Source organism: Ostrea edulis, chromosome 1 (assembly GCF_947568905.1).
Source record: "Ostrea edulis chromosome 1, xbOstEdul1.1, whole genome shotgun sequence".
NCBI classification, from domain to species: Eukaryota; Metazoa; Mollusca; class Bivalvia; order Ostreida; family Ostreidae; genus Ostrea; species Ostrea edulis.
The window spans coordinates 66,360,951-66,386,542 of record NC_079164.1 but is presented as its reverse complement, the minus strand read 5'-3'; the positions used below and the strand labels follow the sequence as shown (position 1 = coordinate 66,386,542).

The 25,592-nt window shown below is 34.5% G+C and overlaps 3 protein-coding genes across 5 annotated transcripts in view; 1 reads left to right on the top strand and 2 right to left on the bottom strand.

The window, feature by feature from the left end:
- Positions 1-381: 381 nt before the first annotated feature.
- Positions 382-7,182, bottom strand: LOC125646975 (isochorismatase domain-containing protein 1-like). Of its 2 annotated transcripts, XM_048873663.2 has the most exons (5): positions 6,993-7,182; positions 3,887-3,934; positions 3,634-3,795; positions 2,430-2,546; positions 382-676 (listed from the first exon to the last, which is right to left on the bottom strand). In XM_048873663.2, exons 1-5 carry the CDS (start codon positions 7,143-7,145, stop codon positions 542-544), a joined length of 615 nt encoding a protein of 204 aa, XP_048729620.2. In that variant the 5' UTR covers positions 7,146-7,182; the 3' UTR covers positions 382-541. The 2 variants fall into 2 exon arrangements, with proteins under 2 accessions (XP_048729620.2, XP_056013070.1); XM_056157095.1 differs by having other exon boundaries at positions 382-2,546; positions 6,993-7,174.
- On the top strand, positions 7,150-12,889 carry LOC125646985 (protein N-terminal glutamine amidohydrolase-like). Its single transcript, XM_048873673.2, has 6 exons — positions 7,150-7,659; positions 7,903-8,002; positions 8,185-8,238; positions 8,881-9,026; positions 12,294-12,418; positions 12,564-12,889. Exons 1-6 carry the CDS (start codon positions 7,610-7,612, stop codon positions 12,677-12,679), a joined length of 591 nt encoding a protein of 196 aa, XP_048729630.1. The 5' UTR covers positions 7,150-7,609; the 3' UTR covers positions 12,680-12,889.
- Positions 12,890-15,130: 2,241 nt separating this feature from the next.
- LOC125646896 (uncharacterized) overlaps positions 15,131-25,592 on the bottom strand; it is an 11,233-nt gene continuing 771 nt past the window's right edge. Inside the window, exons 2-3 of one of the 2 annotated variants that reach the window (XM_048873505.2) lie at positions 24,154-24,233; positions 15,131-20,141 (exon numbers count right to left, since the gene is read on the bottom strand). In XM_048873505.2, coding sequence (XP_048729462.2) covers positions 17,379-20,123 — 2,745 coding nt within the window. In that variant the 5' untranslated portion in view covers positions 20,124-20,141; positions 24,154-24,233 and the 3' untranslated portion in view covers positions 15,131-17,378. The remainder of the gene's footprint in view (positions 20,142-24,153; positions 24,234-25,592) is intronic. The other variant, XM_048873499.2, reaches the window with a different exon arrangement.

Sequence of the window (25,592 nt, the reverse complement as noted above, 5' to 3'; positions counted from 1 at the left end):
GAAAACACGGTATTTCACAATGTAACGAGTATAAGAATGTCCTACGGTCTATCTTAAGATTTCTTGAAGATAAGATAGTTTTGTGAAACGGTACTGCCGTATCTTATGATCGTCATAAGTCAGATCTTAAGACACTCTTATGCTTTGTGAAACCCGGCCCAGTTCAACAAATGATAATGCTCTTAATAGTAAAATATATATACGTAATATGATGTCACATCATCCCAATAAGTTAAATTTTTCATGTCGTTCATTTTAGGGCTTTTTATATGATTTCTCTTTTCATCTTGTATGTATTTTATAAATCTGACAATAGAGCATTAAATTACATGTAAATTAAAACACAATATTAATTATAAATATTAAAATAAGAATGACAAATGCCCCTGTATTCTGAATTTATTCCCTCACAAACGTGAACTACATGTCAGTTTTACTGATGGATTAAAGTCATAAATTGCACACTTTGTATGAAGAAAATACATAGTTATGAATGAAAATTGAGTACATCAAGTTCATGACACCATTTTATTCAGACTACCTAAAGACCGGAATCTGGGGCCGTCTTCCGGATTAGGTTTTGAATAGCTTTGAAATGCTGATGTTCTTTATCACCGACCAACTGTAATAAAATGGCATCACTTGTTGTCACAATGGCTCCAGACTGTCTAAATCTCTGAAAATATAGCACCAAGCATTCAAACACATTCATTCAATGTTTAAGTGCTAAACCAAAACGTTTGAGAGACGCTATTTTTATTACAAGCATGCTAGTACCCCTGTCCACTGACTATAAATTGGTTTGATATGACCATGTCTAGAACAACATACAAGGTTAATTTAATATGATCTGAGGCCAAGGATCACATTTCATAATTCAAATATGTATTTGTTTCTAAATTTCCCTACTACTTCATTCTAACCCAAGAAACATTACATAGCACATTAATATATATTTACTGGTACAATCATTATTATGGAAATAACTCTACAAATTATTTTGGTCCTCAGCAGAGTGTCAGGTTGTTGTTTATTTGACAAGAATGAACTTTTACCACTGTTTAATGCTGTCAATGATGCTTTTAATGTATAACTCCCTTTTATTGACTTTTAAAACAGATGTTTCCTTACAACTACACATTAATCATAGCACGTCCTGGTCCATGTTTTAGTGAGCTATATCTAGAAACACAAACCTTTATAAAACTGCTGCTTCTGCTGATATTGCAACAAACAAGGATTTCTACATAGAATATACATGTACAAACTACAGCCACTTATATTGCTTGGGGCCTAATTACTATATATAAAAGTACTCTTATATATAGTAATTAGGCCCAAAGTAATAAAAGTGCCTGTGGTACAGACTATACAATATTTTATGAAAAACAAAAATACTTTTTAATAAAAAAAAAAAATGCGAAAAGTGCTAAAAGTAAAATTTGTCAGTTTTATAGCCTTGCTCTTTTCATAAGTTTTATAAAGATAAACATGCATATCCTCAGTCTTCTCTCCTGAAAATCTCTATCGTGGATCTAGCCTGGAAAAAGTGGTCATGTGTTTAAAAAGAAAACTTGAGTCTATAAAGTAAGTTTCATACACATGGCTTTATGGTTTTGATGATATGCACCTCCCTATTTATATCAACCCTTTAATTACCTCCTCTTCAAAGGGAGTAACCCTTCATCTAAAGGAACTTAAATCCTGTTGACTAATGGCACTTTCTGCAAAGTTTCATTGAAATTGTCACAGTTGTTCTTGAGAAGATGTTGAAAATGTCACATGTTTCATTTTCAGTACTGCATAAATTACAAAGACTCTTAGTGTATTACAATCATATGCAAGTACAATCATTTTTTTTATGTACGACAATGTTGTTTTTACTTTGAATTGTATGCTTTTTATGTAAAGCTCTTTAGAGATTTTTAATTGATTAGGGCATTATATAAGTCTTAGTATTGCATTGTATTGTGCATCCCACTTACAAAGATGGAGACAGCTATGTCAAAACTAACTTTAACATTTGGGTTAAGTTGGATTGTTGTGTATTGCTTAACATTCCGCTCGAAAAAATTTCACTCATATGGAGACGTCAACATTGCCGGTGAAGGGCTGCAAACTTTACACCTATGCTTGGTGCTTACAGCCTTTGAGTAGAGAGGGGTATTTAGCATGTCTCATCTGCTGTGACACGGAGCCTTGGTTTAAATTGCGGTCTCATCCAAAGGAACGCCCCATTTAATTGCGTCTTACAACAAACAAGGGGTAATGAAGACCTACTATAACCCGGATCCCCACAGATTCTTTGGTTTAAGTGAGCCCCCCCCCCCCCCCCCCCAAACAAAAATGAAAAGTTGTAACCTATTCAAATTACTACAAGTGAGGTTAAATTTTATTATCTCGTGGGTATCTATAATTTCAAAACAAACCTCAAAAGCAAATTTCCTATCCATCTGTGTTCTTGAGGAGCAGGCATCCGCAACAACATGGACCTCGTAACCTTTCTCTAGTAAATCAATTACTGTCTGCTGAATACATACATGTGTCTGAAATATATCAAAAAAGGAAGTTTTTCTTTCAAATATGTTCTAAGGTTTATTAAATATGCATGCAAAATATATGTACATGTACAAAATGTATATGTATTTAAAAGAAAGGAATCCATTTGGCAGAATTGAAACATTTTTCATTTGCCATGACCATGATGACATAGGATATGCACATTTAAAACTATAACTTCAAATACTAACATGACTAAGTAAGCAAAATGTGAATGATGAACTTATATTTATGAATGTGAATGATGAACTTATATTTATGAATATTGGTAGAACTTGGGTCTAGATGTGTGAGCACATTTATACACTCCTCAAGTGTCAGTATTCACCAAAATAAGTTTAATAACTTCTTTATCATATACTGTCAATGGGGAAATGATTACGGTGGTTTTAATTTCTCTATGTTCGCGGTCGCGAATTTTTCGCAAAATTAAAACAACCGCAATCATTTTGCAAGTGTGACACAATACGTTTTGAACAGTTACCAGTAATCAATTTGTAGCCACTTCCGCGAAAATAAAACAACCGCAATTAGACCAATATGAAAAACCACAAACTTTTAGCATCGCAAAATTAAAACCACTTACAGTATAGCTATACATATGTTTACTTGTTTTAAGTTTATGATTTTCATTTTCTCATCAAGTCTAGAAACTGAAGCATTTAATATTGGTATTACTATGAATGTGTGCAGTATTATATCATAGTAATGCAAGATTTCAACATTCTCACAACAGCACCAATCAATGATGGTGGCATGCTTCAAATTACAAATGGCAATAGTTTGCTTTTTGCTCTTTGATCATAAAGTTAGAATACAGTCAAACTTTCAAATTGATCTACATCCATCCCCCACCCCCTCAAGAAAATATTACAATTCAAAATATCAAGAAAGTATTTGTGTAATTTAAGCAATATTTGGAATAAAATTGATATACTGTAGAATGATTTAGTGCAGATCTTATTTATCTCAAAGTTGGCATTCAATGGTCCACATGCTGCACACTGAAATACTGTAAAATATACCAACACTGTATAACTAACAAAGCTTTAGCTAAAAAGAATCAGAATTCACCTCTATTCCAAACAGCACAATATGCTTGATGTTATTGTTTGCTTCCAACTGAGAGATGACTTCCGGTACCAGCATTGTGAATTTTGTCTTACTGTAGCGCTTCTGGTCTTCTTTCAATTTCTCCTTAAGTTCACTTACTGTTTCTCCAAGCCCTTTTGGGTACTAAAGTGAATTTAAAATGATTAATATGGTAAATTTACAAATTTGACAAGGTAATTTAACGAAGAACTTCAATTTTGCAAGGTATACCGACCTGTTCTGTAACAACCAGGGGGATGTCAAGAATTGTTGTGGCTTCAACCTAGAGAAAAACAAGTGTATATTAATGAATACTTAGAACTAACATGTAAATAAAAGTGATCCAAATGACCTCTGATATTATAATTATTATATACATGCATCACTGAACTTAAATTTTTTTTTTTTCATTTATAAAAGAAAAATAAATTAAGTTAAAACAAAAGTGTTTCATACCAATTTTAATTTACATTCTTGAATGTAAAACAGTCAGGCGGATCAATCAAAAACACTTTGAAAGGTAGGGGATGGGGGGGGGGGGGGGGGGGGGGTTGTCCAAAAAGGACTCATCAAAATATGTTAAAGTAATACAAGTTGTAACTGACGGTATTTATGAACTATCAAAGTATGCACGAATTAACACCTATTGATATAACTACATGTAATATAATTCCCAAGACATAATGAAAAATTCAGCAAAATAAACAAGGGAATATTGCATGAGAGCATACTTACAATGAACATTTTGTATAAACTGCTATATATAAGCTTTGGATGTAGTACACCAGTTTTGAGATAAGAGCTCTCTTGTGTAGGAGGTACATTTAGTAGAACGTTGGGAATGTTTTACTAATACTTAATTTGATATTTAATAATATTTATATTTATAGTGCCTTATATGACTATAAATAACCAATCTAAAGCGCTGCACACAATAAAAATGATACAGTATGTTATAAAAGTAGTAAAAGGATATTACAATAGCATTAAGACAGATAATATCAAAACAATGCTAGCAAAACATCAATGATGTAAAGTAAAATTACTCAAATTTAAAACATGCTGTGCATTAAGAAAGTTCCACGCAAACATAGCTAATTGGCTTGAAATTTAATGATGATTTTTATATACATATACTCTTGCTTGCAGTATTTTATTTCCTCCTCTTAGTCTTATGCTTTCGTATCTGTATATTCTTGCATGAAAGTTTTATTTTATTTTGTATTCTTTTGTTAATCTGTGATATGTCTGTGTATATGTGTACATGCATGCTATGTGTCTTTGTCCTTGATATACATGAATGTGATAATCGGTTAAAAAGCTCTACAGAGCTTGTGTTTGATATGTTGAATGTATATAGTGCTGACTTTAAATAAAATTTACTTTACTTTACAATCAAATAATATAAAATACAATAGTTGAAATAAATATACAAATGTACACTTGAAAAGGTCATGATAAAACTGATGGTAAAGAAACCATACAGATTTAACCACCTATAATACTAATAATATGCAAGTCTAAAAAGATGCGTTTTTAAATGTTTTAACTAAATGTATTTTTTTTACTAAAGTAGAAATATAAAAACAATGTCATATTTGAAAGTAATATCCTGAAAATGATACCTACGACCAACGAAATTGCATGATATAATAAGAATTCCATGTATTGAATTACTCCGGTCTTCCTGAATATTTATTACTTAATACTTAGTTTGCGCATGTGTATCAGTTGAATTCAGGTGATGAAACAGCGTATGAGAAAAATACTAAGTACATTTACTTATGCAGTAATGACTATTCATCCCACTCCCGCATGTAAACAAGTTGTATCATGCCCTACTTTGTATGAGAGTTCTTCAAAGGGAAATAACTCGAACGTATCTTGAAACCTGCATATTGTCATGAATGACTTTATATATTGTAAGTGTAAAAATGTAATTCAATTGCGCAAATGTACCAGTCAAATGAAATGTTGATATAGAATTTACTAAAAAATTAGCATTTCAAATTGTTTACAAATCTTTCCGCATTTTTTTGAACTGGTGACCTCTTGAGGGTAATGCACATCGGAGATTACGAACAGAATTACTGTCAGTAAGACATTCATGAGTCAACATTTTCTGCTGATTTGATAAATTTATTGCTCCAGAAAGTTCAGTGTTCAGTTGTAAAGCACCAACTGACTATGGATATATGAGGGACAAAGTTTGCTCCATCATAATACATCTGATCCCATTTAAGTCCATTTGCTAGAGCATCTGACTGGAGAGTCAAGAATCCAAAGTTTGAATCATGGTCTGGTTGTCACATATGCCATTAACTAGAACAGACATGTAAGAATGTCTACCATAGGTAAGCATGGTTGTCTTGGGGAAAGAAATATTTAAGGCACGTAGCAGCTAGACTGACACAAAGTCTAGTGACCTGAAAGCTCAGCTAGTAGCTAGAGTATCAGACTAGAAATTAATGTGGCTTAAGTTCTAAGTAATTGTCATCATATTTTTATATTAATTCATCTTCTTTTTTTTTGTCTTATATTTGGTGCCATGACCAGAATAACTCAGTTAAAGGGGATCCTGATCTGGTTCATTGTATTTCTCCTTCCCCCTTATATTCATGCCCTGACCAACCTCTGAAACTATCAAGGGTGAATAGACATATCAACAATTAACCAAAACTACATCCTTTGGCTGTGCAGCCCTCTTACATGTAAGTTAAAATTCCCTTCTTCACACAACCAACTATCCAACATTTGTGTTGAAATCTAATTACGAATATATTTTGAAATTTCCATACTAATCAATGGGTTGTCTCCATTTTAGGGCAACTTGCTATCTAACAGCTTCATGCAGTAATTTAAAAAAGAAAATTACCAAAAAATGTTTTCATTGCAATGCATGCAGTCAACTGCTGATGTGTTTATACCTTAATTACTTTCAAGCAAAAGCGTAGTTGACTTCAAGGGGCTATGTCTTTAGAGGAGTGCACAGTGGAAATTTAGTGGTCAAACCAGTCTGATTAATAGTGACTAGGCCTATATATCCCAACGTGGTAGAGCACCTGATAGGAGATTCAACTTCAAGCACCATAGGTTCGAATGACAGCTAGTCTCTCTCTTCCTATCACATACGAATTATTTTGGCAATCACTCGGGAAGAAAGGACTTTGGCATACTAATTAGTCACGGAACAGTTATCTGTTTCCAGAACGGTATATATATTAAAGCACCCGGGGGGTCGATTTTCATTTATCACTGGCTAAACTGTAGAATGGGCGTCTCTGTAGGACTAGATCTAATTACTACATGTAGACATCTACTGCTAATTACGAAAAACGTACCAATTTTTCGGCGATTTCTACAATCTCTTTAAAATACTTGATAGATGGTTTAAATCTTTCCTGTATGTCACACATAAAAAAGATGGCATTTTCAGCTTTAATATTTCCTAATCTTTTCGAAGCCATTTCTTGAACTTTGGTGCTTTCTGACATCAACGTCTCTTCAGCGCTTGACTATGTACAATGTCGTGTTTGATTACAAGTAAAGCAGATTTGATTTAAAACCAGATTATGGACTCTATGGTGTTAAACCAAACATCCCAAACCCCCAATTCATAGTGGAAATTGAATGTCTTATCATATAATATTTGTTTATTTCAGTTAAATGTGACTTGTTTAAGATATTCTTTAAAAATGGTAATATATCTGTTAAGTATAAAAAATAGACTAATTTCTCTGCTACTGCTTTGTAATTCTGTCATAAAAAACATTAGCATCCATTTTAAATCCATGCAAAACCACATTCGGAGATAAATGTGTGGAATCTAGGATCTGGATTCTGTCTACAGATTGATAATGCGGATTTAATTATGTTGTAATCAAGCACGACCTAATTTGCGACAAACGCATTGATGAAAAATACAAACAGAAAGTAGGATTTGTTTTTAAAATCAACCATGGATTTGGAAATCAAGAAGGAGGAAAGCACGTATACGTCTTGTTATTGGTTAGTCTAGTGATTTTCGTATTCATTTAACCTTTAGTACGATTGACCCGAAATCTTTCAAATGATGCACTTCTAGATTGTTTAAATCATGTGTCGATATGTAGTTGTTTACATTCGCAACGATTTTGTGCATAATCAACACACTCACACAAAATGGATATTTACATGTACAAAACTGTAGGACTTCTAGCATGTTATGTATGCATGATATTAAATGTGAAATGTCTATTATTATTATTTTAGCGAAGAAAACGTATGGTGTTTGTGTGATAGAATACGAGACAAATACCCCGACCGTCTTCACAACTGTTACTGTGTATTCATATCCAACAACAAAAGAGCCGTGTGTAGAACTGAATTCTTCTTTCAATTTTTGATAGAAATTAAATGTAAAAAGAATAATTTCCCGAACTGTATTCGAAGAGAGAACGTGATATTTAGCTATAATACTTGTTTGGATCCAATCCAATGAATTTTATATAGTTCCTTCATTGATATTTGTATGTATTTTTATCTTTCTATTAGATCCCACTTTGGAGACAGAAAGCAAGTAAAAGAGAGGATGGTCAAGTTGTATGGGCAAGTATCATGTTTAAGCAGAATAATATATTGATGAGACACACTGAAAAGGACCGAAAATAGCATGGGAAGGCATTGAAAAGTATAGCTTGGAAACGATGAAAAATAAGCACCAAAGACTCTAAAAAGTAGCAAGGAAGAAACAAAAATAAATTATAAAAGAAAACAAAATAGCGCAAAGGGCTTTGGAAAGTAGCATGGAAGGCATGCATGCACCAAAAAAAAAAAACACCCTAAAAACAAACAAAAATAGCACAAAAGGCTCTGAAAAATAGGATGGAAGGCACCAAAACAAAGTAGCACCAAGAAATAGCGTAAGGTTTATAGCAAGGGCCTTACAGGGTGCACCCCAAGAGTCTTTTTTATACATCATTTACATTTACACGGGATCCATCTAGATATAATAGACTTATATATATTGGCTACTATTGGGTGTCTTTCAAATACTTTTCAGTGCATTACTTTTCATTTTAGTAGTTAATGCTGCCCATTTGTTTAAGTTAATAAGTATCTGATGATAGGAGTTTTTCCTGTAAACCAGCTTCACATGATCAGCAACAGATCACAATCTTTGAAGAAGCGGAAACACGTACATAATTATCAATTGAATATAGCTGAAACACATAATTATCAATTTTCTAGGACTACCATGTGATATTCCTCTATCAACCAGGCCCAGGTACATTGGTCTTTGACCTTGACACCTCCCTGACCTTTCCATGTGACTTTGAGAGATATTGTGAGGAATCCATTAAAGATGATAAATGTCTGAAACCGGAGTACCACAGGTATTGTAACATCTTTCTTTGTATTGAATCACTTTTAGCCTTGCTAGTAATTGTATTGTTAGCTCACGTGAGCTGAAAGCTCAAGTGAGCTTTTCTGGATCATCCTGTTTTCTGTTGTCTGTCCGTCTGTAAACTTTTCACATTTCTGACTCTTCTCCAGAAGCACTCAGCAGGGTTCGAAATTACCTCATGTCCGTAAGTCCGAGACTAGTAAAAAATGTGTCGGACTAGTAAACTCTTTATAGCACTAGTCCGTACGGACTAGTGAAAATCCGGAAATCAATCTTGAATTGGTTAAGATTTTAGCAAGATTTGTCTGAGTCTCTTAGATGTTTGAACTTATGGACGATTACCTGCATGGTTAAGTGTTTGCGTAACTATGACATCTTTCAAACACACTGAGTGCGTTCGAGACCACTGTTCTTCTAACGAGCACAAATTCCTTCCGATTACGAATTCTAAATACGTATCACGAGAATGGGTTCGAAGTGCAAGAACATGCACTTTTGTGCGCACATGTTTTCATCATTCGCAACTCTAACACAGGAGTTAGCAACACTACAGCTCATGGCTTGGTCACTCGAGTGAATTTTATTGACTTTATTGATAAAATTTTAATCTCCTGTGACTCTAAGAACTGAGCACGAAATCAACGGGAACGTCGATCTTGAACACACTTACATGTATGGATGTTTATAAAAGGATTAACTCGGAGGTTACTGTATGCTTCTGAAGATCTTGAATGCAAAATAAAGTATGGTGGTCTTTTTCTTCTGTAAGTGTCAGAAACTGAATTGCTTGCAACTGTGATGTTTTTTGTTTGATTAAATACTATTGAATATGAAATGAAGATCATTTGTTATGATATACTGGACGGACTAGTGAAATGCTTTGCGGACTAGTGAACATCAATAGTGACTAGTCCGTACGGACTAGTGCTTGAAAAAGTTAATTTCGAACCCTGCTCAGCCAATTTCAACCAAATTTGGCCAATAGCATCCTTGGGCGAAGGGCTTTCAAGTTTGTTCAAATGAAGAGCCATGCCTCCTTCAAAGGGTAGATAATCACAAAACTGCAAAAATAGGTTGGGAACATTTTAAAAATCTTCTCCTTAAAAACCACTGAGCCAGAAGAGCTGAAATTTACATGAAAGCTTCCTGACATAGTGAAGATTGAAGTTTGTTAAAATCATGACCCCGGGGTAAGGATGGGGCCACAATAGGGGGTCAAAGTTTTACATACAAATATATAAGGAATTTTTTTTAAAAATCTTCTTCTCATAAACCAATGGGCTAGGAAAGTACAAATTTACATGAAAGCTTCCTGACATAGTGCAGATTAAAGTTTGTTAAAATCATGACCCCTGGGTGTATGATGGGGTCAGAACAGGGGGATCAAAGTTTTACGTACAAATATATAGGGAAAATCTTCTTCTCAAGAACCACTGGACTAGTAAAGTACAAATTTACATGAAAGCTTCCTGATATAGTGAAGATTCAAGTTTGTTCAAATCATGGCCCCTGGGGGTAGGATGGGGCCACAATAGGGTATCAAAGTTTTACATACAAATATATAGGAAAAATCTTCTTCTCAAGAACCACTGAGCCAGAAAAGCTGATTTTTACATGAAAACTTTCTGACATAGTGCAGATTCAAGTTTGTAAAATTTTGGCCCCTGGCGGTAGGTTGGGGACACAATAGGGATAAAAGTTTTACATGCAAATATATAGGGGAAATATTTTAAGCTGTATGGTCGGAATTACGAATTTTTTTCCATCTTGTAAAAATGCTATTAAATTATCGCACGTATGTAATTATGAGGCTGTATGACATGTCATACATTATTTCATCTGTTTTAACCAAAATTATTTGATTTTAAATTGGTGTTTACAAACAACCGCGTCACTCTGCCATTTCAAGTGACCAGTTCAAACTTTCAGATCATTGGTGGTCTTATCTGTGTATTTTATTACAACAGTACCGTGCCATTAGTTTAATAGAAATAGAAATGTATCAAATACCTCTTAGTAATTCATTGTTTTACGCTCTTTCAGCTTTAAAATTAGACAGTTGTGTATGAGTTAATACATAATGTTGGGATTTCCCTGACGCACGTGGGTCTATTTATATAGACGTCTAACACTGTATAATTTATGCGTTATCCAGAACACCGAAACACCGTGTTTTGGGTAAAAGGCCCGAGGTTTTCCGGATGATTTATATTACTACTGTTTTACTGTCTAAATAATATTCTCACTGTTTTCTTTAACATGCAGATGTTTTCAAGCATGTAATTAAGGGACAGTTAATAACATTATAAAGTAATTAATCTGCTTTAAAGTAATTATGTACAAAAATAATACATGAACATCGGGTCATACAGCTTTAAATATGGTCCAAGGTGACTGACAGGCAAACGATGGAACTGAATAGAATTTAATTTGGTGCAAAAATATGTGGAGGGTTTCATTAATGTGATGGTATATTTATCTAACTATGAATTAAGCATTTGCACTCCATGAAAAGTATGCTTGTCTGAAGCATTGCAGTTCATACCCTAGCTTATATAGTTTCAAAAATGAATATACTGTACTGTAAACCAACTTTTATTTGCGACTTTATTTCACGATTTATCAATGATGAATTGGTTTGTGGCAATGAATTTTTGTGACCAAGAGCGTGAGACATTAAAGTACTGATTCGTGGCAAGAAATATTCATGACAAACTCTTGAATCTTGTAAAAATTTCTCACACATGAAGAAAAGTTCATTTCCAGTATCCTCCGATGTCCACCGTCTGTATCACATGAACTATTATATTCCTCCCTCCTTTAATTTGTCTGTCCTCAAAGACAAAAAACCCAGATTCTTTTCGCCCCTTATTTCAAACATCTTGCAAAAATCATATGTACATGCATCAATTTGATGCATGTGCTATAGTTTTGTAATATCAAACAGTGTCATGTAATGCTTTCCTTTTGCTAGATACGATCATGCTGGAGGGTGTGGTTTTTACTCCTAAGGAAAACATTGTTTTTTCAAACATACATGTATTTTAGCCATTCAGATTTAATTGCTTTAAATAGCAAACTATAATATTACAAATACATGTATTCTGTTACTCACAGATATTTAGTTTGTTATGACTTTTATTTTCTTCTTTTAGTGGTTTTATTTTTAACATAAATAGAACTCAAGAAGATTCATAAAGGGAGATAAATCTTAGCAAAACCACTTATTTGATGAAAGATATGAAATCTATTTCAGAATGTTTCGAGTAATTCCAGCAGCAGAATTCTTGCAGACTTTTGCATCAGACAGATCTCACATGCTGACCAAGGATGGTCAGTGGATGTCTCCTCCCCCTGTTTATCCACCCATAAAAACCGAAGGTATTGAAACACTACACATTTCTCCAGTGCACACAACTGTACTGGAATTCATTTATGCTGAAGACTGTCTCTTGCATTTAGATGATAAAAATACATGCAGTTAATGCTGGTGAATATGCTTTTATTTTTTCCTTCCTTTTTGTAGAATGTCACAACAATATTCAAGAATTCATATCGATGGAAAAGGAAGACAACCATGGCGTGATTCTCAATTTAAAACAATTTCTGGAGAAGTTTTTGAAGAGGACTGACAAAACATGATATGCTCTATAATACTCCAACAACGTTCTGTCTGTGATATAATCTCCGTCTTATTTATTCATTCATTGATCTGCAAGTATTGTTAGGTGCATTTATAATCAATATTTTATTTGTAAAAACATGAAATTTCAACTGATTACACACGTGTTGATTATGTGAATATTATTCTGAACATAGCATAATGAATAAACTAATTCAAAAGTTTATAAACTGTTATTCTTGTTACTGTTCCATCCAACAATAACTCTAGGACACACAATTCATTAATTTAAAGGTTTATCTACAATTCACGAGGTACTATTATTTTACGAGTCACCCAATATTAAATTTCAAAGGTTTACCAGATACCCCTAGGATTACTCCCTTTCCTAGATAGACCATTTTCAATTTACTTTGTTATCAAGGCTGTTTCAATATTACTCGAATAAATTCCTCAATAAACTTGTCAAGATCAATTGTTGCTGCATCTAGTCCTGCCCTGGAGTCTGAACCCCAAATCCAGTAATCATACAGCTGAATTTTGGCATCTCGAATACCATGGATATGTCTCGGAGATTTGAAAGTCCCAACCACTTATTCTTTTTAAGTATTTTACCTTTAAAATCTCGAGTCCTTAGAGTTTTTTCTCTGTCCAATCGAGTTCAAGATAACGATGTTTGACAGTATTTCACAAGTCTCTTAGAGGTCTATATCCTTGATAATTGTGCATATACTTCATACCTTATATAAATCCAATATGTATCCAGGAGTAAAAAGGAAAGACAATGTTAAAGATTCAATGCATTTTCAATATAATTATGATGTAATTTAGTTTCATTCATGTTGGGGTCAAAACCTCGACCTTGTAGGAATTGCTAAACTACACATTCTTGGAAAAGCCTCCTTGCTCATTATACATGAAGCTATGCACCCATGCAGTTTCATTACCAAGTGTGAGGACCAGTCGCAGCAGTTCAGTGGTTAAAACTTCACTTCCAGACCTGTAGCGACAGTCTTAGAAAGTTAAGACAGCTCTAAAGCAGTCTTAAAATTTAAGACAAAATACCAATCTTAAGTCCAAGTCGTTTTTTTGTGATCCACTTTAAGACCAGTCTTACGATTTAAGTGCAACTTTATTGATTTAAGACAATCTTAAAGTTTAAGACAGTTTCATGATCCCGGAGTCAGATCATTATATGAAGTCAGATTCTCAAGTCAAATGAAACTTTTGTGTAAAATTTCGCTTGACCTCTCCTTGCTTTTTATTGCATTTCAGATGTACATCTTGAATTCTTTGTCCCAAACAAATAAACAAGATGATTTCTTTGTCCTTCCTTAAATGCTTTGGGTGTAATCAAAAGCATGCATCAAGTTTATTGGCAAGCTCTTTGGCAACAGAGAACAGCTGCAATGAATTTATTCGTTTGAAAACATGGCCCTTCTTGGGGCATGATTCCCATTCCAAATGGACGGGAATTCTTTTGTACTGTTAGAAGGCTCATAGCTTATAACTAGACTTATCTTCAGAGATAAATACCCCACCCATCCCCCTGAACAATATATATCAAAACCAGGGCATTTTGTACACAGGAAAGTCACTACTGTATTATTTAAGCCTACTTTGCCCTCATCCTATATGGATAAATCTAAAATTAGGCAAATATAATTTACTGTTTACTGTAAAATTTGGGAAATCATTTTCTGATGCATATAGATGGTAATAACTTGTACATAGCATTTCAAATACACCAGATTTTGATACCCTATTCCCACAAATTGCTACAATCCCTGTGATGCTTAGTTAACAACCAGACAGATTCCAATTTCTCTGGCCTTTAGCAAATGCATCAATTTACGACACCCTCCCCCTCCCATGAAGTTATCGTCATCTCATGACACACCATCTTCTATTAAGCAACCTTAGAACAAAGAATGTGCTTCTACTGTCTCGGTTAAAGAGTACTGCAGTCAAATTATTTTGTCCAACTTTTGATTTGTCCAGGTGGCCTTGACTTAAGATCATAAAACACCATTTGGTTATTACCATCTTTTGTGCTAACTGTGAGGTTTAAATCTCTCTTCACTGCAATTAGGTTATAAAACACATGACCTTGATTTCAAGTTCCTCCAATGCAAAATCATAGCTGACAAGAATTCTTTTGTTTTTACCAGCGATATTGCCGTTAGCTGATTAAAATGACCTAGAGTCATAATCCTGGTATGTCATACATAACCTGTTTGGCAAAGAGCTTTTAGATCTCTCTTGTCACCTTGTCCACACAAATATCTCAAGCTACTTTTTTAATTAATGTGACCTTGGATTAACAATTAAAGGTGACCTAGACATCAACCCTATAACCTTTAGTCATTGTCATGACAAATCATGACCATAACCTACCTTTGTGATTTTTTCGCGCACTCATTGTGTATATAGACACATACATTACAAAATGAAGTACCCAACAACATAAATTAAAAACATTTGCTCATAAAGCAAGCACATATAGCAATGTACTCTCTATGAAATTATTTATTAACAAAACTATTCTTCGACAAATCCACAAAATTTGATGCCCATGAAAACACAGTAAGCAAGTTTGAATACAACACATGCACAATCTTTTGACCAGATGATTCACAAAACCCTACCATGGGGCTTAAAGGGGCATGGACACGATTTTTGATAGATTGACATTGACAGGGTTTTTTTTGCAGTTATAAAAATATAAAGGGTCTTTTAAAAATATTTATAAGTGGATTAAAAATATTTTCACATGGGATATATCTTTGTATAATTTACATAAAAACCAGCTCCAAAAATAGTGTTTAATTGTCAATATGCTTGTCATAGCCAGGAAACCATGTGTGAAAGTGAGAATACTCAAGATTTCTAAAAAGTATGTCAAAATTAAGCATTCAACATTTGATATACTTGTATGCTAATTAATGATAAATCAATTTAGGGAGCAAGCACAAAAAAAAGAAAAGAAAATTTTCGTTATAAAAGCCTGTCAACTTTAGCGTGTCGCCAAAGTTCACCGTTGAATCACGTGACATGTAAACATAAACAGGGTTCATGCCTTGTTTTGAAAATGAAGTTTAGATTTCTCAAATACATCTTTGCGTCAGATTTTGAAATTTGAATTTGTTGCTGTTTTACACAAATCAAATAGCATCATGTTATCAATTAAATATCTGGAAAAAAAGTGTCCCAAAATCTTCTCCATGCCCCTATAATTCCCAGAGTCCTGAACCAATGGCCATGAATTTCATTATTTTGATACATGTTTCACTTTTCATCTTTACACAAATATTCTGTTAAATACAAAGGATTAGGAAAACAAACATTCTTCAAACATTGAACTATTCTTCAAAGTTTTGGTCCAAAACCAATGGGAAAGAACCACAAAATTCAAAAAGCTTTTTCCTAATCCATAAAGATTTCAGATCAATTCTAATTAAAATAGTCAAGCAGTTCCCGAGATGTAAAACTTCTCAAATTTACAACAAATATATAATTGTGCCTGGATAAAACTTCAGGAAACTCATTTGAACTTTTAGCTCAGATTAGCTAAACACAAATTATGGTAAATGATTATACATACACTGTATGTATATGAACTCATTTTAATCTCACACATTACACATTATTTATTTTAGCTTCCTCACAGACTATGGTTAACTTATTTTAGCTAGTTTCTTTTAACCTGTGACCTTGGCTAAATAACCTTGGTTTAGGATCATTAAACACTGTCTGATCATTAGCAATCTTATTCCACATTCCAGGTATGTATTTCTGATGTCTCTCTGTTACAAAGTTGTGGCTCTAACAATTCTTTGTGACCCCGACAGTTCTTTCTCGTTTTTCATCTTAAGAACCTTGAACTGTTTCAAATGACCTTTGTTCAGGGTCATATCATTGCAATTCATGTACACACACCAACCATTTGTTTGCAGGCATTACTTGTATAGCTATGCACCCAGTCTATAAAAGATGTTCAATGTAGTTCAATCATAAGTTACACAGCTTCACCTTGGGGCCTAAACTCAAGACGTGGGAGTCACGAATTAAAAAATTTGGTATTGGTCTTCAAATTATCATAACTATGCACCAAAATTATATGATAAATCATCAAAAGTAAAGATTTCTAAGGCTGTCCACTGTAAAGCATTTTATGTATATGAATTATATGTAATAGACATGGCATGGGGCATGAACCTTTGACCAGAAAATCACGACTTTCACAATCTTGGTAGAGAAGCCAAACTTATTGTAAATTATACATTGTATGCAATCAGTTTTAAAAGTACAGAAAACAATATTCATAAAATTTCAACAGCATGAACATACGATCCACTTAGCTAAACCCTTGGCTTCTGAACCCAATTCCAACCCAATTTTCTAATTAAGATTAACATTTGTAGAGGCTTCCATGCTAAATACTATACATACTACATGATATGTATCCAATTTAAATGCAATTTTATTTATCTTCAGTTCAAAGGAAAGGATTTTTAAAGATCAAACTTTATTTTAGGTTTTCCCCCCACCTCTAAGAACCTAAAGGATAGGGACCAAAAACACTCATAATGAATGGGACATGCACATCTGAAAACTGATGGACACCTATCATAAGAGGTCATCTTAATCCGTGTTCATACACTGGTGACTTGACAACACATCTATACATAATATACATATTTCATAACAGAATAAATCCTATTCACGCACAGCATCTGTTTCTGATCTCGAAAGCATCTTCCACCTTATCATCTTCATTTCCTTTACAATTTCCTTAGTAGTCTTGTTGGTTGGATGGCATCTAATCATGTGATGAAAGCCCTCTTCTCTAGTGCTCAACTGCTTTCCACAATGTCGACAAATCCAGATTTGGGCATTGTCACTCGACAAAGTCTGAGTAAGCCAGTCATCCAGACAAGACTTTTCCATCCCATTAAAATTTAATATCGCAGAATTTACTATTGGCTCGGAAGTTGGAATTTTATGTTTTTCTGAACTTTCCATAAGAATCTCTTCATCAAAATCAGATTCTGCTTCTGTTCTGTCTTGGGAAATTTTAGGAGCCATGAACTGAGAACTTGAAGCAGGTTCTATCCAAAGTGTATTTCTGGAATTTTCTACTGAATCTTGAAAAGGTGTATCTGCTGCTCCAGAAATATTTGCATGAACTTCTTCACACTTTCTCTCCACAACAGCAAGAGCCAGGGAAACAATATCCTCCTGCTTTTGATCTGTTTTCCGTTTCCTTTCCATCTTTCTTCTTCTACTTCGCCCTAGGAGATTTCTTCTTCCCAAAATCCTTCTTCCATTTTTTCTAGTCTTACATTCCACAGAACCTGCTGCCAGAGGAATCTGACTGTCATATTTCCCAGGAGAGCCATCATTCTTGCTATTACTTAAATCCTCAGTGCTTGCTTTGTCTTGGTGGGCGTCTCGATCAAACTTGGCAATAACTTCGTCCTCTTCACAATTTTCTGAGACTAATTTGCTACTGATTGGAGAATTTTCCCTTTCTTCATTAACTGCTGCTGTTTCGACTGCCTTATCATGCTTATCACTCTCACTGTTCTGCTGTTGGATTCCTCTTTTTATCATCTCATCTAATAATTCACTACTTACAACATTGCTTTCATCCCATGTTTTAGGATCTATTCCCATTTCTTTTTCCAAAAATAACTTTTGTTTTTGAGTTAATTTTCGCTTCAAATTTCTGGTCAACTGAATTGATCTCCATGTTTTCTTTATTTGCCAATTGTTCTTGTTTGAAAAAGTTTTTTGAGGTCTTTCAGTTTCAGTTTTCATCACACTTTCTTCTTTAACAACTTTTGCCATATTCTGTTTCGCTGGACAATGAATAGTGTGCCATTTAAAACGTTTTTCTCCCAAGCAAACCTTTCCACACATATCACATATAATTTCATGAGATTTGACATGCGCTTTATGTTCGTCATAAGGCACCAGCAGTTCACATACATCACACAGTGTCACTTTTACAGCTTTGGCAGAGCATCTCTTTAGGTGGCTCTCTAATTGATAGAGGGAGGAAAACTCCTTATCACAATTTTCACACTTTACGGTGGAGGACTGATTTGGTGTTTCCTTCTTTGGCTTCACTGATGCAGTCCCCTCCGGATCTTTTTGAGTTTTGTTTTCCTCCTCTTTGGTTTTTTCTGTAGTGGCTGCAGTCTCTATATGTTTCATAGTTTTGTGCTCTTTTCTGTGTTCCTTAAATTCTTCATAAGATCCACACACTTTACCACAAGAATGACACGTTTTGTAATAAACTTGCTCCACAACACAAATCTGATTCTGAATGTCAGATTTTTGTGTATCCTTTCCATAATTAAAAATCTTGTGCATGAACTTCATGTGGTTTCTAAGTTTAGATTCTTTCATCTGATTTACACCACATATTGGACAAACTATATCGTGGTATTTTAGAGCATGTTCATACTCTTTATGAGCTGGAATCATTTTGTTACATTCAAAGCATGTAGCCATCTGAGTTATTTTCCCTTTGCAGAATGAAGTGTGTGATTTGTATTGATAATCTTTCATGAAAATCTTGCCACACTTCTCACATTTATTCTCCTCATCAACCAGTCCACGTCTTTCCTTTTTCTTCGTTCTCATTGATTTTCGCTCACCACTGTCATTTTCAGTACTTTTCCTTTTTTTAGCAGTATATTTGTTCCCTTGGTGTGATCTGTCTCCCTCTTTGTCCCCTTCCTTTACATTTATCTTCTGCAATTCTTCATCTGGTACTTTTTGGAAAAAATGTTTCTCTACAGAATGTTCATCTTTGTTTTCTATATGCTGTTTGGTATGACAATGTAATGCTTCATGCGTAGGAAACAGCTGATGACAAAATTTGCATACAAGCATCATGGACAGAGTGCTTTGTGAATGTTGTTCATTAATAATAATCATGTTTGATGATCTTGAAGGCATATCAGGATCTTGAAGGTCACCTTCAGTATTCATATACTGTTCAGAGTTGGAGCTCTCCATTCTCGGGTTCCCTAATGTATCTTGTTCGAAATCATTGGCTAGAGTGCAAACGTTAATGATTTTAATATTTTCAAGTCCTGAAGGCATGTCATTTTCCATGTGATCAGAATTTAGTTCACTATCGAAAGATTCCAAACCAATGAAATTCACCTTGCCATCAAGGTCTCTTCCGATCTTCAGTGGACTGGCTACTTTGGCAGTCTTGGTTGGTTGTAGATCTCTTTGATTTTCATTTGTAAGATGTTTCTGATCAGTGCACTGTTCCACAGAATCTGTCTCATCATAGTGGCCCATTTCCCATTCATTTCTCTTTTCATTATCGTCATCTGTTTCTTCATCACTATAGTCGGAGTTGATTTCTATGACAAATTCTTCATCCCCGGAGTGGATCGTCTCTGGTATCTTCAGTGCATGACTACTTTCACCCTCCATCTCCAACTAATGTTTCATCTGGAAAAAAAGAAAATAAATCACATATTTAGATCACGCTTTCATTCATAACAGTATTCAGTGTGTCATTCATTAACAGTGTCTAGTACAACAACTGATACACTGCTCATCTAACTGAGCAGATACATTCTCTAGAAGTAAACTCAAACCCCATTGTGGTCCCAACTTGGCACGAGTGTGTGAAGGTTGGGAACTGGAATACGAGACGGTTCAAGAATTTGGCGCAAACAGTACCTGGTTTCTTTTTCTAGTAAAATTCATATTGACAAATTGTCTAATTCAAATTTATAAATTTGTCTCTCATGTACCAATATATAGTTGGTTCAAGTGATTGTGAATGAACTGAATTGAATTGTTTCTTCTTCTTCAACAAAACACCAGTTTGACCTATTTCTGACCACAATGCAGAGCACTTTTATCTGAGATCTGCCAAGCATTCAAGTCCAGTCTGAGAGCACTTTTATCTGAGATCTGCCAAGCATTCAAGTCCAGTCTGAGAAGCAGGAAGACACATAAATCAAATAAATGGGCTTTATCGCATTCACCTTTGAATTAGAACGCTTTACCCAATATAGTATTGCGTTGTGTGACGACACAATTGAATGAGACGATTGAACAATTTGAATGACATGTTTGATGTAATACAACAAGAGTTTTCATTGGCCGATTACAGCCCGCCCACTTTCTCGAGCGGATTCAGTGTAGCTGGAGAACTGTACATAGCTCTCTGAAAAGATCCACCTCTTATAAAAACCTTCGATTTACGGGCCACAAAAAGCTGCGGACGGTTGAGGCCTGATATCGGTGTATTCTTGTGTTGCTGTCTCATAAACTCAATATAAAAAAAATCTTAACATATTTTCCTACTATATAGATCTACTTGTGTCCAAACATACCTTCAAATATTCATTAAAGCCACAAACGACCCCAAAACTCGCAGCTTCAAATGATTTCGTTTGTTGACGTAGCCATGTTAGGTAGCCGGTCAATTCGAACTCTTGCTATTGTATCTATTCATAAAATCGGTTGTAAGTTATGTATTCGCTCTTCATTTATTATCAACACGAATAATTAATAGAAATTAAAACATTTTTTGTACCAGTCTTTGTAAAGGTAAAATAAGCTCTTGATTAATGAAAATGCTACATAAGCCCATTAGATGGAGACCGGCCGGCGCGACCGCTCTTGACTAATGAAAGCCGCGTTGCCGTGAGTTTAGCTATTTGAATAATTATCATTTAATAGGACTGGGGTGGTATATTATTTAAACTATTTAGCTAAAATATTTGTGGGGTATTAGAACACACCTAAACGTTATTGTGCCAGTAAGAAAATGAACCGGGATTCGGATTGACTGGCTACCTAACATGGCTACGTCTACGAACGAAATCATCAAAAGCTGTGATCGAGTTTTTGGGTCGTATGGGGCTTTAATAAATATATGAAGGTATGTTTGGACACAAGTATAGTAGGAAAATATGTTAGGAATTTTTTTGATATTAAATTCATGAGACAACAACACAAGAATACAACTTTTTCTCTTTCTTCCTTTGAAGTTTTTTTCCATCTAGCATCTGGCCGTCATGTTTTCGAATGCTGACTACTCCCGTATAAGGGAATTTGGGCGGACTTATACATATGAACCAATGAGAGTTTCTGTTGCATTTCGCAATTGTATTACAAACGGATTCAATTGTGTCGTCACACAACGCAATACTATATCGGCCAAAGCGTTCTAATTCAAAGGTGAATTGCGATAATTGGAGTGAATTAACTGTATAAACAAATTTCCTATATATTACAAGTCAAACTTTGAACCTCTCTTGTAGCCCTAATGAGTTATGGAGTGACCAAATCAAATCTAAAGTGAAGTCAAACAAGATATAACAATACATCATAAGCTCTAAACTTTAATCTCCACTAAATAGGATGCTTGCATATCTATTTGAATAACTGTACTCCTGTGGTTGCTCTGAATATTTCAAAAGAATTTTCCAAAGTAAAATCCAATTAAACATGTTAAATGTAAGCTTGGAATTACTCTATGGGCTCCGAACAAAAGCATGTGTATAAGATTGATTGATTGATTGTATCTTGCTTAACGTCTCGCTCGAGAATTTTTCACTCATATGGAGACGTCACCAAGACCGGTGAAGGGTTTCAAATTTAGGCCTTTGCTCGGCGCTTACGGCCATTGAGCAGTGAGGCTTCTTTAGCGTACGTGTCACACTTGCTGTGACATGGGACATCCATTTTTTAAGGTAATCTCCGAGGACCCGTGACATTCACACCCGATGACGAGGTTTGGCGATGGAACTGTCAGTACCTTTTTTTAACGACTTAGGTCTGTCGCGGCCAGGATTCGAACTCTGGTCTTTCGTATGCGGGGCGAACACTCTAACATCTCAGAAGTTAAACAAAATACAATAACATGTAAGGAGAAAATGGATGAAAACTGGATATGTTGGAGTGACACAAATAACCCCGCCATAAAACTGCTAAAAGTTATCCAACCGGGCCCACATCAGAATTTGACCTGCACATTATCATGATATAATACCTGTATATCCCAAATTTCAATACCAAATATCCATGTATGACTGAGATAATATGTAATGTACCAAATATCAAAAGAATATCTGCAGGCATAACAAAAAAAGTCCAGAAAACTTAATTCATGCTATTTGATTTTTGAAAGTCCAAGGGCCATAACTTTGTAAACAAGAGACTCATGGGCCACATCACTCACCTGAGTCACCTTGGCCCATATTTAAAGATTTTCCCTCTATATATATATAATTAATATATATATATATATATTCAGGCCATCCTTAAAAAATTGTATGTTTGCTGTAACGCGACCGACCCACTCAAAACACAGCTACTCAAATTTTTTTATGGCTATTCCGAAAGATGTTTTTTTTTTTTTTGATCAAGATCGAGATTCAAAAGAAAAGTCCAACATGGCGGACAAGTCCATGGTCACGTTTACTGTGACCATCAATGCATCAATTTAAAGCAATACATGCTGTAACTGACGGTAAATGAATTGAAAAATAAAAGAACAAATTGAATAATATAATTGTGATTGAATATACTTCATAAACCTGTCGTATCAGTAAATTATGACAATTCATGAATCATTGTCTTCATGACAGTAATTCTTGCTCGTTATCTCCTATGTGCATTGACCTCGGAGGTCATCAGTTGCTGCCAACCCACACACTGATTCTACATATCATGCGTGTCGATATGATCAAATAGTGTTTTAACAGACTTTGACAAATATTTTAAATAATACACCACTGTAAGGGACTTGGATTACCAGCAGTCCCAATTGCAAGTTAAAACTAAGGCCTAGCAGAAATGCGTTCGACGTTTTAATGCAGCCACCAAGTGCCTAAAAAATGCCTAACAATTTGGTTGACAAACCACAATTCACAGGTTTTCAAAATGGAAGACATCTAAACATTTAAATATATACGGATAATTTTATTTCTGTATCTGTTGAAGATCGACTCGGACTGACAAATAATTACACTAGTATAATAGCAATCCCTTTCCATATTGCCCATATATTTATAAAGTCTGAATGCTGTCAGTGTCTTGTGTACTTTCAGTGTGTAACAATAAGCACACTAGAAGAGAGATTTAGTATAATTACTAAGGGTGAAATGTTATACTGCTAAACCACAATACACACAAAATAAACATAACCTATCACGATACAAATAAGGAATAACTCTTATGGGTTATGAGTTTATATCAAAAGCGATTATATCACATGGTGATTGGCATAACACTGGTGACAGCATTTATGCATACAAACAACTATGTGGGCCAATCGCTTGATCAACTCGTTATACCCTTCCAAACTAGACAGTTGCAATGTATTTATATTTACATTATCTCCTAAATATAAGAAATTTTAGTAAGTCCTATAAAACTTTTTTTTAGTAAGTTCTATTATTAATTTTTTATTGACTAATGGTAAAATTTGTCTATGTCTAACCTTCGGCTGAAAGCTAGCTTGAGTGACGTCACATTGGCACGAGAGAATGGTGATTCATGAGATCATAAACCCATTGTCTTCTTGGTAGTGTTATATAGAAAAAAATGTAAATATAAATATATACCAGTACCTGTTTATCGCAATCTATTTACATTCTGCATATGAAGACTTGACTCCAATTAAGTTATTGAAGTAAAGTTATTAGTTTTGAAATCTTTAATATGTTGTCTTACCTACCTACCTACCCACACTGAAAAATCTGAGTCTCGTTACAGCAAACATACAATTTTTTAAGGATGGTCTCGCATGCAAAACTTTGATCCCTATTGTGGCCCCCAACCTACCCTCGGGTGCCATGATATTTACAAACTTGAATTTGCACTGTCAGGAAGCTTTCATGTAAATGTAAACTTTTCTGGCCCAATGTTCTTAAGAAGAAGACTTCCCTATATATCTGTATGTAAAACTTTGATACCCTATCGTGGCCCCATGCTATCCCCGGGGGCCATGATTTGAACAAACTTGAATCTGCACTATGACAGGAAGCTTTCAAGTAAATGTAAACTTTTCTAACCCAGTGGTTCTTGAGAAGATTTTTAAAGATGTTCCCTATATATTAGTGTGTAAAACTTTGATCCCTTACTCTGGCCCCATCCTACTTCCCAGGGGGAGGGGGGGGCATGATTTTAACAACCTTGAATCTGCACTATGTCAGGAAGCTTTTGTGTAAATTTGTACTTCCCTGGCTCAGTGGTTCTTGAGAAGAAGATTTTCAAATGACCCCACCCTATTTTTGCATTTTTGTAATTATCTTCCCTTTAAAGACGGCATGGCTCTTCAATTGAAAGCCCTTCACGTAAGGATGCTTTTTGACAAGTTTGGTCGGAATTGGCCCAGTGGTTCTGGAGAAGTCGAAAATGTAAAAAGTTTACAGATGGACAGACAGACAGACGAACAGATGACGGACATCAAGCGATCTGAAAAGCTCACTTGAGCTTTCAGCTCAAGTGAGCTAAAACGTGTGGAAAACTGGATTGACATACAGATGGAGTGCAAACCTTGTCCCCTTCAATTTTGTCGATAGGGGACTAAAAGTCTATAAATAAACATTTTCAGTTTGTAATTTTGAATTATATATTTATAAGCATAAAGTATTCAATGTATAATGAAAGGAGATTGAACAATTTTGAATGATTTAAATCAAGATGTTTATTGTTAAATAATGGTGAAAGTTATTGAAGTAGTTCGAATTCACATGACTGCAGATCATGACTAGCAAATGATTACAAGCCAACCTTTTTGCTCTTGAAACTTTTTGGAAGAGTTATCCAACCATGTAAAAATTAGAAAAATTGAATTTTCTAAAAACAATTGCAGTGAGATTAAATGATTAATCTTATTTCCTATTTTTATAATTCAAGGTGAAATAGGTTATTAAG

Coding starts and splice junctions, on each gene's coding strand:
- LOC125646975 (XM_056157095.1), bottom strand. CDS start 7,145: ATGTCAGAAAGCACCAAAGTTCAAGAAATGGCTTCGAAAAGATTAGGA. Junction 3,796..3,886: donor CCCTGGTTGTTACAGAACAG/GTCGGTATACCT, acceptor AATTCACTTTAG/TACCCAAAAGGGCTTGGAGA. Junction 2,547..3,633: donor TTGTGCTGTTTGGAATAGAG/GTGAATTCTGAT, acceptor GATATATTTCAG/ACACATGTATGTATTCAGCA.
- LOC125646985 (XM_048873673.2), top strand. CDS start 7,610: ATGGATTTGGAAATCAAGAAGGAGGAAAGCACGTATACGTCTTGTTAT. Junction 8,239..8,880: donor AGGATGGTCAAGTTGTATGG/GCAAGTATCATG, acceptor TCAATTTTCTAG/GACTACCATGTGATATTCCT. Junction 9,027..12,293: donor CTGAAACCGGAGTACCACAG/GTATTGTAACAT, acceptor AATCTATTTCAG/AATGTTTCGAGTAATTCCAG.